Source organism: Myotis myotis, unplaced genomic scaffold (genome assembly GCF_014108235.1).
Source record: "Myotis myotis isolate mMyoMyo1 unplaced genomic scaffold, mMyoMyo1.p scaffold_m19_p_19, whole genome shotgun sequence".
Lineage (NCBI taxonomy): Eukaryota > Metazoa > Chordata > Mammalia > Chiroptera > Vespertilionidae > Myotis > Myotis myotis.
Window position 1 is genome coordinate 13,736,457 of NW_023416323.1, and position 14,292 is coordinate 13,750,748.

The 14,292-nt window shown below is 48.9% G+C and overlaps 1 protein-coding gene across 17 annotated transcripts in view; it reads left to right on the plus strand.

Annotated features, from left to right (window-relative positions):
- The window catches only part of ANKRD11 (ankyrin repeat domain 11), a 271,667-nt gene extending 260,434 nt beyond the window's left edge, over positions 1–11,233 (plus strand). For 16 of the 17 annotated variants that reach the window (XM_036346978.1, XM_036346980.1, XM_036346977.1 and 13 more), the window contains 4 exons: positions 4,443–4,541; positions 4,628–4,771; positions 7,300–7,392; positions 10,252–11,233. In XM_036346978.1, the coding sequence (XP_036202871.1) occupies positions 4,443–4,541; positions 4,628–4,771; positions 7,300–7,392; positions 10,252–10,437 (522 nt within the window). In that variant the 3' untranslated portion in view covers positions 10,438–11,233. Of the gene's footprint in view, positions 1–4,442; positions 4,542–4,627; positions 4,772–7,299; positions 7,393–7,582; positions 7,737–10,251 lie in introns of all 17 variants that reach the window. The other variant, XM_036346983.1, reaches the window with a different exon arrangement.
- The last annotated feature ends 3,059 nt before the right edge of the window (positions 11,234–14,292 follow it).

Genomic DNA, 14,292 nt, shown 5'->3' on the forward strand with positions numbered 1-14,292 from the left:
TGTTTGCTATATGTCTAAATGCAAATGCCAAACTGTTGGGATGCCAGAGCTTGGAGTAGGTGTGCCATCCTGGGGACCACCCTCCAACATGGATGTCCATGTTGATATAATCCCTCTGGGTCAGGAGATCCAGTTTCCTCTTTGTCATTCATCATTTTTCCTATGTCATCTCCCCATCCAGTGCCTGACTGGGTCATTGAGTACCCTTGGGTCCATGCTCACGCCCTCTTGTCTGTCACCCACTGCTGTAGCCACACCCTGCATATCTCCAACTAGAGCCAACCCTGGTGCTGCTCAGTCCCTAGTCTCCCCAATGTTTTGCTGACCAAGGCCCCCACCTCCATGTCAGGCACACCTGCACAGCATTCCCCCTTTCTGTATCTCAGTGCCTCCTTTCAACTCCCCCCCTTTTTTTCCCCACATAAAAGTTCTTAATTTATTAGTCCTCTTATGAAAAATCTACACAATCACCACAGATAGTCACTGAAGATTCCACTCTCCAGTTCACTTTTAATAGCACCAACATTGGCCTTTGCAGTTCCTGCCTGACTTTCTTCATTCCCGTTCTTGAATTTCTTTCTCTGTTTTCTTGAAGTCTTCTTATACAAGTCTGTTTTCTTTGCGTAATTCAAGGAATCATAAATCATACCAAAGCAGCTGTCATACCAAAATGGGTTCTGAATCCAAATACAAAGATGACATTTGGTGTGATTTTACACATTTTGGCTAGTTTTCTCTGAATTTGTCTAAGGTACTGTTGCCTTCCCAGGGTGAAGGACATCAATGACCATTTGTTTCTGCTGAAGTAACCTGTTGGCTCATGAACTTCCTGGTCCAGATAGTTAACTGTGTCATTCATTATGGCAGCCAATCTTCAAGCAGCCAAGAGCAAAAGAGTTTTCTCAAATTGTTTTAACAGCTAAAGGCCTCCACGGGGATGTATGGCCTGGCTCCAACCCCAGCCCGTCACCCTTGAACTCCTCTACACCTCTTATCCTGGTTCCCAGCGGTTCCATGTTACTGACCTGAGGTCAGGCCTCAATTCTCGTCCCACCGGAGCCCTAAGTGACCCTGGCACCTTTGTCACCTGCTCAAAGCACACCCTTCATTGGGCTTCCAGGCTTCTCTACCCAAACGGGTCTGTCCTCAGCACCCACCTGTCTCTGCACTGTACCCAGGGCCTCTATTTTCTTTCCTTTTTTTAATATATTTTTATTGATTTAAGAGAGGAAGGAAGAGGGAGGGAAACATCAATGGTGAGAGAGAATCATTTGTCGGCTGCCTCCTGCATGCCTCCTACTGGGGATTGAGCCTGCAACCCGGGCATGTGCCCTTGATTGGAATCAAATAGGACCCTTCAGTCCACAGGCCAATGATCTATCCATTGAACCAAACCAGCTTGGATCCTCCATTTTCTTTCAGCCATTTTCATCCGTTGATGGCTCACCCTCCACCTCAACCTGATGACTCTTGGTCTGTGCAGATGTGACACATTTAATCCCCGCTTTGCACGTCATCCTCCACTCTTATCCTCATGCCATGAGCAAATTCATCTATATGGGGTTCTGCAGGCCAGCACCTCCCATGTCACTGCTTGTCCCACTCCACTCTCTAACCTAGGCCAGCTCCTGCTTCCTCCTTGCCCATTGGGGTCTGTTCTCTGCACAGCAGGCAAAGAGATCCTTTTATAGTGGAGACAGACCTCTGCCCTCTGCTCAGCCACAACCTTCCTGGCTTTCCAGAACTCCAGCCTAATGTGCTCCCAGGGGTCACCTGTTCACACAGTGTGCAGTTGACTTGCTTCATTTCTTAGACCATTCCACCCCTTTGAAGAAAAGCCAGGGCTTCGGTTTGATTTGCCTATTAGGCCCAGAATGAGCCTCAATCACAGCTGTTGAAAGGATGCTGGTCAGGATTCCCCAGAGGGAACTTCCTGTTCCAAAGGAGGGTCATGTTGGATATATGTGTTCTGCTGTCAGATCTTCGTGTTCCAAAAGTCAGTATCTATGCTGGCTCTCCATCAGGCAGTAGGCTCAGCTAACCAGGATTGATACCCAGCATCTTCTGAATGAGGGTGAGTGGCTCTGAGCATCAGGTTCAATGGCTGAGGCATGGGGGCCCAACTACCAGGGCCACCACCCTTCCTGCCCAGCCCAGCACTTTGTTCCCAGGGAGCATGGCTAGTTTTGAACCCAATGGGATGTCATTAGCATAACACTCCCTTCTCCTGGTACACTAACCCCGAGCTGTTCTAGGGAGGGGAGACTGAGGCAACCTTGCCCTTGGGCCTGGGAGGATCCAGCTGTCTGCCTTCATCTGGGTCACTAGATTCTGAAAATTCTGGCCTAAGATGTGTTGTTTGGTGAGTCTTTTTTGTTGTTTTATTGTTTAAATTTTAGTTACCAAAAGAAAAGAGTACCATGGCAAAGTTTAGAAAATAAAATAGTAGACGTCATTATACTCCTACTACCCAGGGTTCACCCTGTCAGTGGTCTATACATCTCTACTTCTACTGGATTCATGCCTTTTTAGAAGAAAGCTCTGTTTTACTTCCTGTTACCACATAATTGAGCACCCAGGCTGTTGAGTGAGGGCACCAGCAGTCAAGCTTTCCTGGATTTCTCACCAGGCCAGAGGCTTGAGGCCTTGTTCCAGCAGCTGTGGCACCAGGTCTTGGTGCTTTTTCTTGAGGATCCAGAAGTGGTGGTGCCTTAGAAATAATAAAACCGGAAAACAGGAAAGGCTTACACCTAGATGTGCCACTGTGTTTGTGTCTTCCCTCCTGGTACCACCTATGGGTGGCCCAGTAGAGTCAGAAGAGGAAGGCACACCAAGACCCCATGGGGCTGGGTCCTTTGAGGCAAAGGGGATGGAGCAGAGCTTGTTGAGCGAGGTGTGCCATTGAAGAGACCAGATAGATGTTCTAATGTCTTTTTGAGCTTATTTTAGACTGACAGAGTTGAAAGCACGGAGTATATGTTGTGCCCTCACTGGGCTCAGATGCATCTCCTCCTGGGTCTCCAGGGCTGTGGTTGGTCATCCACTCCTTGTCTTCCTTGAAAGGCACAGTTTGATGACCTTTTTGAGGAATATTGATTAGATATTTGGTCTAATGTCCACACCTGGATGGAGGGACATGTTTTTAGTGAGACTGCACAGATGTGACGTGAGGTCTTGGTGTGTTATGTCTTGTTCTTGGTGTCAGCAGTTGCTGTCTTTCCCTTTTTAGTTGATAAATATCTTGGGGAAGCTACTGTGAAACTCTTAAGGCCTATTATCCTCGAGTTTGTGCCTATTTTAGTCTCCTTAATGAATCTTATCTGCAGCAGTCAGTCCTGTGGTGTTGGCCTAATGATTATTGTCTACTTCCCTCTCTCTATGTTTATTGATTGGAATGCTCCTGTAATCCAACATGAATCACCATTACTTATTTTGTGTGCAAATTGTTCCAGCCTTAGCCATTAGGAGCTCCTTTAGGTTGCTCCATCTTTCTGAGCATGCTCTCACTTTACAGCCTCACAAGATGTTCCAGCTGAGCCCTGTCATTAGCCACATGGTTCCTTCTAGTGGGAATGGTGCTTAGAAACCACATCCTGGGTACAGGATGTGGTCACTGTCCTGAGTGACATAGCCAGGTGAGGTGTGTTACTCTGCATCCCTCCATCTGGTCTACATTGAAATCTTGACTTCATCATGTGCTCGCATCTTCCTTCTTTAAGACAGAGACTCGGTTCTTCTTACTGCAAGGTGTTTATTGGCCTGTTCACTCCCAGTATACATGTCTCATTTCACAAGTGCTGGCCCATCCATGAAATGCCTGCACTGGTTAGATGGCATTTATGGTGGTTCTTCTGGTCTTTCGCCTAATGATATCTTTTCCAAGTAATCCAGGCCCCTCACTTCCCCACTCCGACCCCCAGCAGGATAGTCAGGCTCTGTTGTTGCATGTTTTCCATGTTGGCACCTGCATCCCATTTGGTGTTAGAGTTTATTTGGGGGACATGAAACCTCACTATTATAAAAGTAAATAGCCCAGCATCCTCCTCCTCTCCTCTGCCCCATTTGCTCTTCTTCTGTCTTTGTCATGTTTCTTCTGCACAAACAACACAGCATATGTGTTCTTGATCTCTACTTTCTTGCATGAAGGGTAGCAGTGTAGACACTCTATACTTTGCTTTTTACACTTCACACCATCTCTGGAACTCACTCCCCTTCATTCTTTTTCATAGCTGCATAGTGCTCCTTTCTGGGCCAGGGTCTGTGCCATTGTTCATTTGCCTGCTCTCTTGTGTATGAGCATCTAATTGTTTCCAGGAAATTCCCTAGTGTGTCTACATTTTGTGGGACCATAGGTGTGTCTTCAGGTCAGACTTAGTCACTATTGTTGGTGCAGGTTCCCAGCCTCCACTAACCCCCCTCCCTCTCACCCTTTGTGACTATAGATTGCACCCCCTCCCTCCTTGGCGGAGCCCCTGAAGGAGCTGTTCAAGCAGCAGGAGGCTGTGAGGGGGAAGCTGCGCCTGCAGCACAGCATCGAACGGGTAAGGAGAGGTCTTGCATGGGGGACTGTGGGCCTGGGATATATCTGGCCATGTTGGGATTGGCTCATATGGTTTCTGTCCTCCAGGAAAAACTGATCGTCTCCTGTGAACAGGAGATCCTGCGGGTTCATTGCCGGGCAGCGAGGACCATCGCAAATCAGGCGGTGCCATTTAGTGCCTGCACCATGCTGCTGGACTCTGAGGTCTACAACATGCCTCTGGAAAGTCAGGTCAGTGGTTGCCAAGGTTGTGCACTCACACTTGTCTCCTAAGAAGATCTGTGCCCCACAAACTACTCTGAACACGTGAGCAGGTCTGCCCTCGGGACAAGGGAGGCAGGGGTGATCAGATAGCAGTACAGGTAATGCTGATGTCATGAGATGCTGCATGGGCTCTTTGAGGCCCCATTCCAGGGTTCTCACAAACACAGGCTCTTAGGTCACTGGGTTGGACTGGGCCTTAGTTTCAATCACATGAAGAGTTAAACTTTCCTCTAAACCAGTGGTTCTCAACCTTGGCTGTACATTAGAATCATCTGGGAATCTTTTTAAAATCCTGATTTCTGGGCCTCATCCTCCGGAAATTCTGTTTCTTTGTTATGGGGTGGGGCCACAACATTAGTAACAACGAGACTGAATTTCCGGAGGATGAGGCCCAGAAATAAGGATTTTAAAAAGATTCAGGTGATTCTAATGTGCAGCCAAGGTTGAGAACCACTGCTCTAAAATATACACATGATTAGGATGAGCAGCACCTAGAGCTGCTGCATAAATAGCCTCTGCAGCAAAGACCCCCATAGGAGGCTATCATGCTGGGGATAATGATGGCCTTGCATCAGCATAGTGACATTGGCAGCCAGGCCCTGCAGCCAAGGGCCAAGAGGTGTGGGAGCCTGTGGCTACTTAGCATAGCAGTGGTTCCCTTCCAACTCCCCAGAGTCCTGTTAGAACTTCCCTGCTGATCTCATTCAGGCTGGGTAGCAGAGTCCAGAGCAATGCCCATCTGTCCTCGAGAGAGGCCCTGCCTCATCCACCCCAGCTGATCATCCTGGCTCCCCTTACCCGCAGGGTTAGATTTTCCCCGTGTGGTCATACCCTTTGCTTCCCCACCAAACCTGACCTGTCATTAAACATTTGGGTGCCCCTGCCCCCATTGATCTGCTGGGGTGCAAGACTGTCCCATTAAGTGGCTCTGTCTGCTGGCAACCCCAAGCTTCAGGAGATTTCAGCTGCCTCTTACCCATCCATGGACACAGTTAAAATTTAAACTGTGCAAAGTGGTCTCTCATGTCCCCAATTGTCCATCTTAAGCCTGGCTGCTTCTCCTACCTCCTACTGTCTGCCGCACTCAGGCCTGGCCTCCTGACGCTGTCTGCCCTGGGTTTTACTCCCCAATTTATTCTCTTCCCTAGCAACCACTGTGACTTTTTTAGAAACCCAGTGTGCATCATTCTGGGCCTGCCCTCTGCTTCTTGCCCTGCTCATGTTGACTTTCCCAGAATACTGTTGTTCTCTTGGGCCTCTCCTGCTGCCCCCCTTCACTGTTCAGGCCTTGGCACCAAGAGCCCTACTGACAGATGCACCTCCTGGCACCCTGGCTGGCATGAACTCCTGCTGTGTCAGGATCACATGGACCCCTAGGGTTCTGAGCAGCATTTCTGATTTGGCTGTGGTATCATACAGTGGGTTTAGTGGTTTTAGTTAAAATTTTTTAAAATTAGTACATTAAAGATTTTCCATTCACTTAACATACATTCTTGAAGGATATGTTTGAAAGTTTCCCCACTTAACATACTATGTATCGAGACAAGTTTTTCCTAAAACAAAACATTTGTCAACAAACTATAAAACAAAATATTTCGTTGGGGATCAAGTGATTACTTCAGGGTTAGGTGCTTCAAAGGTTTGCATCTAAAACAAAAAAAGGAAAGGAATCTGGTGATCTTCAAGGGATTTCCTACATTCCTTCTGAAGGTTCAAGAGAGAAGGCCTCAGGGTGCACTTCTTCCCGGCAAATATGTTTGGTGTGGAGCCTGGGCTCAGCCACCAGGTGGTCCGTCGCTCATGTACCTGTGGCTAAGAGACTTTCACATGTTCTTCTCAGCACGCCATCCACTCTAGCATCCAGGGAGAACCAGATAGCAGGAATCTGAAAACTACTTGCTCCATTGTCTCCTGGTCCCTCCTAAAGCATCCCTGTTTGTAAACTGCAGTCCATCTCAGGCAGAGATGTTGCCGTAGTTGAGAATGGTGACCTCAAGGCGTAGTACTCCTACAGAGTGAAACCAGGAGGCTGGCCTTCAACCACTTCGGGCCTGTCAAACACCCTTTACGAAGAAAAAAAAAATTACTTTCAGTGTTTACAACCAGAAGTTAAAACACATACCATCACCAGCTTTACCATGTGCCTGTGTGTGGCCTCCAGAAACAGTGCAGGCCAGAAGCTGAGGGCTTCCGAGTTCTGTTTCCTATATGGGTGTCATAAAAGACATGCAGAAAGCCCTCATGGACAGTACCAAGTCACCCCAGGGCAGCTCCATCACAGACCGCATCCACCCAGGCATATTACGCAAGCTATATGGTGAGGAGGATGACCAAGGGTCATACTGGTTTGTCTTTTAGCATGATGACAGCATGTGGATTCAGGAATGAGACTACAGCTTTCATTCTTCACTTAGGAAGGAGGATTTGAAACACCCTGCAGGTTTGCTTTCTCCATTGTTCCCCTATCAAACGCCCATACTTGATTTCTCCTCCAGGGTGACGAAAACAAGTCTGTGAGAGATCGTTTCAATGCCCGCCAGTTCATCTCCTGGCTCCAGGATGTAGATGACAAGTACGACCGCATGAAGGTGAGTGCACTGTATTCCCCTCAAACATTACTTGGGCTGGGAGCCCCCAGGAGTCTCCTGGGATGCGGGGAGGCTGCTGCTGGGTCCCATGTTTGGAGGTGACAGTTTCAGACTCTCTGAACCCAGCAGATACTTTCAGGGTATCCCCACCCCCATGTTGCCTCCTTAGAGTATCTTCCCTCCTGTCCAGGTATGCGGGGAGCAGCTCCTGTCACCAGCTGGCGGTCAGACCTCTGTGGGACCCCATCTTGAGCCCTCCACAGCATACACCCATCACCACTGCTCTGGATGTGCTGACCAGTGCAGCAGGCCAGAGGATGGGTGGGAGATAGAAAGATTAGCAAGTAAGAAGCACATCCTCATCTTCAGTTGCTAGAGTTGCACATGGGCATGGGGTCACTCATGAGAACGAGCTGTAAAACTTATCAACAATAATGAGCCAGTTACAAAATTAACACACAGGTCAGCACCACCCTAGGAAGGTCCATGAGGCAGGGCTGAGTGGACTGTGCCTGCTGCTCTTCTCACTGCGAGCTACAGAGCTGGTGGAGGGAAGCCCCAAGCTCCCCCATTCCCAACCCTGTATTACCTGTACTTGGAGAGTAAGACAGTGTTTCCAGGATTCCAGCCTTAACCTGTGCTCCTTACCTCAACGGCCCATGACCATGGTGTCATAGCAGTGCACACAGGTACCACATGAGGTAGACACAAAACACAGAGCAGAGAACAGTGAGCCCATGTGGCATTTCAGGCCCTCCCTAGCATCTCATCATGGTGTGGGTGCAGGTGCAGCTGAGGTGAGGCCCAGCTTCCAGGTGACAGTGCAGTCACACTGTTGCTCTCAGCCAGGCTTGAAGGGAGCCACAGGGAAGATTTCCCAATAAAAAGAGAAGTAATCTTTAACCACATTAAAATTAGACTTTGTACATTAAAAATGCCACAGAAGTCCAGTTTCCTTAATGGTCCAAAGAACTTACAAACTAATAAGAAAAAAGGTGGATAGAAAAAGAAATTAGTGAAGAATGTAGTCAGTTTATGAAGATGAAGCAGCCACACCTTCATGAGGCCATGTGTTGTGTGACCATTTGTTTCAGAGCCACAAGTTAAATTAGATCCTATTTAGAAGACACACTACTAGCTTCCCCTGCAAGTTCCTGCAGTTGGGGACGTGTCATTTGGTAGTTTTGTATGGTAAATAGTATTTATCAAATTTCACAATATTTTGGCCACCTAACCTAGCGAGTCTCCTTGAGTCATTTAAAACTCGGGGAAATGTAAAAAAAAAAAAGTTCATTGGAACAACCCAATAAAATAGAAACCCAGAAGCCCATTGATAATTCTGTGATTAAATGGAGTATGGGAACATCTGAAGATGTAATTACTACAAAATATTTTAAATTAGGCAAACATGGCCCAGCCTGTGAAGGTATCTGAGCTGCTTGTAAAATGGGTCGATCTTGAGGTTCAGACACATTGCAGTGTATACATGAAGCCAGTGCAGAGCCATGGCTTCCATGCTGCAGCACTCAGAGGTTATTTCCAGAAGACTAAAGATGGAGGATTTTTATCCCCCACCCTCAACACACTTTTAAAAGAACATTTATTTTAAAACAAATTATACATTGTGATATTCCATCCCAAATATTTGTGTGCACACTTACGAAAAGATTATTTTTCTGTACAGTCACTGTAACAGAGACAAACTTTGTTAATCCAAAGTATGGTCTACTTACTACCTGCCATGTTTAAATCCCCTTTGTTCCCAAAATGTGCCCAACCCTGGACCCACAGGTGCTACATTTGGTTATGTCCCATTTCAGTAATCCAGTGGGTCATTATTTGTTTTTAACTATACCTATTTAATATAATTTAATATCCATTTAATAATATACCCATGAAGATTAAACATTTTAATACTAAACCCTAGATAACCCTTTTTAAAAATGAAGTGTACTTTTAAAAGATAGAACTTCTGCCCTAACCGGTTTGGTTCAGTGGATAGAGCGTTGGCCTCCGGACTGAAAGGTCCCAGGTTCGATTCTGGTCAAGGGCATGTACCTTGGTTGTGGGCAACATCCCCAGTAGGGAGTGTTCAGGAGGCAGCTGATCAGTGTTTCTCTCTCATTGATGTTTCTAACTCTCTATCCCTCTCCCTTCCTCTATGTAAAAAAATCAATAAAATATTTTTTTTAATTTATTTTTTATAAGGTGTTTTTTTAAAAAAATATATTTTGTTGGTTTTTCACAGAGAGGAAGGGAGAGGGATAGAGAGCCAGAAACATCGATGAGAGAGAAACATCAATCAGCCACCTCCTGCACACCCCCCACTGGGGATGTGCCCTCAACCAAGGTACATGCCCTTGACCAGAATCGAACCTGGGACCCTTCAGTCCGCAGGCCGACGCTCCATCCACTGAGCCAAACCGGTCAGGGCAATAAAATATATTTTTTAAAAAATAAATAAAAGATACAACTTCTATAAATGCAAATGAAATCAATATCACCACACATAAATTAGAATTGTAAACAAAAGAAAATCAGTTGTAAATTCTAATTAGATGCTGTTGTGAAATCCATGGAGAATGAGGACACAGAGCAGGGATAGTCTCCTTATGTGGTCAGCAAGACCACTCACAGGGCAGGATGAGAAAGCCAGGGGTGGTGCTATGGGCCATTCAGAGGGGCAGGCCATCCAGCTGCCAGAGCTTGGCCCAGGTCCCTCAACCCCATCCTCCCAGTGGGTATTGCGGCAGGGGGAGTGGGCAGTGGGGGCCCAGGCCCAGTCCTCTTAATTGGGTACTTGGGGGCTGGGCCAGGGTCTTGTTTCCACTTCCCTCACCTACTGTGCCTTCCATGCAGACGTGTCTCCTGATGCGGCAGCAGCATGAGGCTGCAGCCCTCAATGCTGTGCAGAGAATGGAGTGGCAGCTGAAGGTCCAGGAGCTGGACCCGGCCGGGCACAAGTCCCTGTGTGTGAATGAGGTGCCCTCCTTCTATGTGCCCATGGTAGACGTCAATGACGACTTCGTGCTTCTGCCAGCCTGATGTACCACAAGGACAACTGCACAGGACACAAGCAAGGGCCACATGGGTCAGCCCAGCACTGCTGCCAAGTCCAGGTGGCGGAAGGAGACCTTGTCCCTCAGGTGGGAACACCCAGGGAAAACCCTGCACTTTGCCCCCCTGGAGCACTTCTCTTTTATACCAGCTGCCAAGGGAGGACAAGGAGACCTCGGGGACACGGACACGGCAGCCTTGGGATCTGTTTTCCAGCCAGCTGCACGGGCATTTCAGGAGCTGCAGAACGGATTGCGTTTTTAAAAATCTCTTGTTCCATTCTGATCAACTAAAGGAAATAAAATTAAGGCGTCCACTTCTCACAAACAGTGACCTTCAGGTTGGAGGGCAGGGAGAGTGCCATCCTTGCTGCTGTCCTGTTGCCATGGAGCTGCTGACAGCCACAGGCCTCAGACTGGGGCTGGGACGCTGTGCTGTGCGAGGGCCAGCTGCGCCGCCCACCTGCCTGCCACAGAGGGACACAGAGCCAGGACTCTCCAGTTGTGTTTTTAATGGAGTCAAATCCACGTGGTTTGTATATTTTTTCCTTTAATCTTGGGCATTTTGTTTCTCTTTCTGAGAACATAACTTGAAACACTACAGAGCCAATAATCATATAAAAAGTGTACCCGTAAACGCTGTACAGTTTTATACACATTCACAATGTACTTTTTGCTGCCTTCTAGATAATTTATTTTGCAACACATTACTGCACAGTTGTAAATAACTTATGTACTGTAACATCACTTCAGTTATGTGTAAAGAAATAAATAAATTAATTAAATGCTCTTTGTACATGACAGTCCCCTTCCCGGGAGGGGCCAGTATACAGGACTATGAGATGAGGGTTGCTCCACTGAAAAACTCCATTGTCTTAAACATTTTTCCTCCCAAATGATTAGCTTTTGATTTTGAAACAAATTATACAATTGACCCTTGAACAATATAGTCAAAAATCTTTGACTCTCTTAAAACTTAACTACAAATAGCCTACTGTTGACCAGAAGCCTTACTGGTAACATAGTTGATTAACACATATTTTAATGTGTTATATTATACTAGAGGCCTGGTGCACAAAAATTTGTGCACTCAGTGGGGAGGGGGGTCCCTCAGCCCGGCCTGTGCCCTCTCGCAGTCTGAGACCCCTCGGGAGATAACGACCTGCTGGCTTAGGTCTGCTCCCGGCTGGCAGAGGGCAGGCCTAATCCCTAGGTGCAGGCCCTGGTCGGGCTCAGAGCAGGACCGATAGGGGAATTGGGGCGCCGCCCCCTGTCATGCACAGAGCAGGGCGGATTGGGAGGTTGCGATGCCACCCTCAGTCACGCTCAGGGTAGGGCCGATTGGGGGGTTGGGGCACTGTCCATTGTCACACTCAAGGCAGGGTCGATGGGGAGGTTGCAGCGCCAACCCCTGTCACGCGCAGAGCAGGGCCAATCGGGGTTGGGGCGCTGCCCCCTGTCACGCACAGAGCAGGGCCCATCAGGGGGTTGGGGAGCTCCCCCCTGTCACGCACAGAGCAGGGCCCATCAGGGGGTTGGGGAGCTCCCCCCTGTCATGCACAGAGCAGAGCCCATCAGGGGGTTGAGGAGCTTCCCCCCTGTCACTCACAGAGTAAGGCCGATAGGGGAGTTGGGGCACCGCCCCGTCACACACAGAGCAGGGCGGATCAGGGGGTTGGGGCGCCGCCCTCTATCACCCACAGAGCAGGGCCGATCAGGGGGTTGGGGCTCCGCCACTGTCACACTCAGGGCAGGGCCGATGGGGAGGTTATGGCTCTACCCCATCACACACAGAGCAGGGCCCGTGGGGGGCGGGGGTTGGGGCGCTGCACCCTGTCACACACAGAGCCGCAGGGCGATCAGGGGGTTGGGGCGTTGCCCCCTGTCACGCTGATCCCGGTGCTGGGAGGCCTTGTGGCTCTGCTGATCCCGGTGTTGGGAGGCATATTACCTTTTTACTATATAGGGTAGAGGCCTGGTGCACGGGTGGGTGCCGGCTGGTTTGCCCTGAAGGGTGTCCTGGATCAGGGTGGGGGTCCCCACTGGGGTGCCTGGCCAGTCTGGGTGAGGGGCTGAGGGCTGTTTTCAGGCTGGGGGTGACTGAAGCTCCCAACCGCTCCTTTTTTTCTTTTTTTTTCTTTTATTCTGGGCCAGCTTTAGCTCTGAGGCTTGGCTCCAGCTCTTAGGCCTCCGCTGCTGAAAGTAGGTTTCTGGCCTTTGCCTACAATGTTGCGATCCTGCTGCCTGAAGCCCGGCAGACTAAAGCAGGTTTCTAGGGTTTTGTTTAGCTTCTATATTTGTTACATAGTTGCTTAGAGTTGCAGCTCAGAGGCCTGCAGCGGCAGGCGGGGAACGTTGGAGTCCTCCGTCACTGAAGCAAGCAAGCCTCATGTTAGTTTCAAGCTGCCTGGCTGCCAGCCGCCATTTTGGCTGGCAGTTAATTTGCATATTGCCCTGATTAGCCAATGGGAAGGGTAGCAGTCGTACGCCAATTACCATGTTTCTCTTTTATTAGCTAGGATACTGTATTCTTAGAATAAAGCTAGAAAAAAAATGTTATCCTATATAATAAAAGGCTAATATTGCAAATTGAACAGGGGAACGACTGGTTGCTATGATGCACACTGACCACCAGGGGGCAGATGCTTAACACAGGAGCTGCCCCTGGTGGTCAGTGCACTCCCACGGGGAACGCCACTCAAAGCGGTGGTGGTGGGAGCCTCTCCCGCCTCCGTGGCAGTGCTAAGGATGTCTGACAGGGAGCGGGCCTAACCCATCAGTTGGACATCCCCCAAGGGCTCCCAGACTGCAAGAGGGCACAGGCTGGACTGTGGGACTCCCCTCCCTGCCCCCTTCCCCCTGCAAGAAATTTGTGCACCAGGCCTCTAGTTAAAATCATAAGAGAAAATACATGTACAACATTTATTGGGGAAAATACACATATAAGTGCACCTGTACAGTTCAAACGTGTTGTTAAAAGGGTCAAATGTATTTTCCCCTCCTTTCTTGCTCTTACTGAAGGGCTCTCCTCCTCTGCCCCAGGAACTGCTCAGTTCACAATGGGGTGGATTTAGTTGGGGAGGCCGGGGCCCAAACCACGATCTTCACATCCCATACCCCAGACAGACAAGGGCCTGGGGCAGAGCCATCAGCTCCTGCAAAATACCAAGACTTTCTGCAGAGGAGACTGAGGACATGGGAACATAGAGAAGACCAGCCTTTGGCAGCCAGAAACGTAACAGGATGCCTGCGTCATCTGTCCTGAGGAAGGAAACAGTCTCTCTCTGCTGGGGCAGCCAGTCTCTGGGCATCATGGCATTAAAAAGATCACTGCCTAGGCCTGATCAGTTCTCACTTCCTGGCTTTACCTGTTCCCTGTGCTAAGAAAGCTTCTGCTTGGGGATGAGTCTGCATTGTTAACAGGTTCTCCGGTGCGGCAGCAGCTGGTGTGGGATCCCCACTTTAACAACCTGGTGCTAACAGAAAACCAGCTCCAGGGGCAAGATTTGGAGGTTTGAACCCAGCGCATCCCAGGAGGGGCTGGGGCATTTCACAGAGCAAAAAGGGCATTCACACCTTGTGCTTCTCTCTAAGGAGGACACCTGCAGGAATGGGATGAGAGCCTGTGTGCTGGCTCCAAGGTGTGACAGATAGTCTGGGGGTGTGTGGGGGCCACCTTTGTAGTAGGAGCTCCCAAAGTGGCATTTTCCCCTAAACCACCCTTACCCCATTCTGTCTACAACTCCTGTTCTGACACCTGGCTTACAGAGAGTTGGCTCCCCCAACACCTGGGATGCTAAGGAATGCACAATGTGTGGAGGGGACAGGTCCAGGTAGCAGGGTC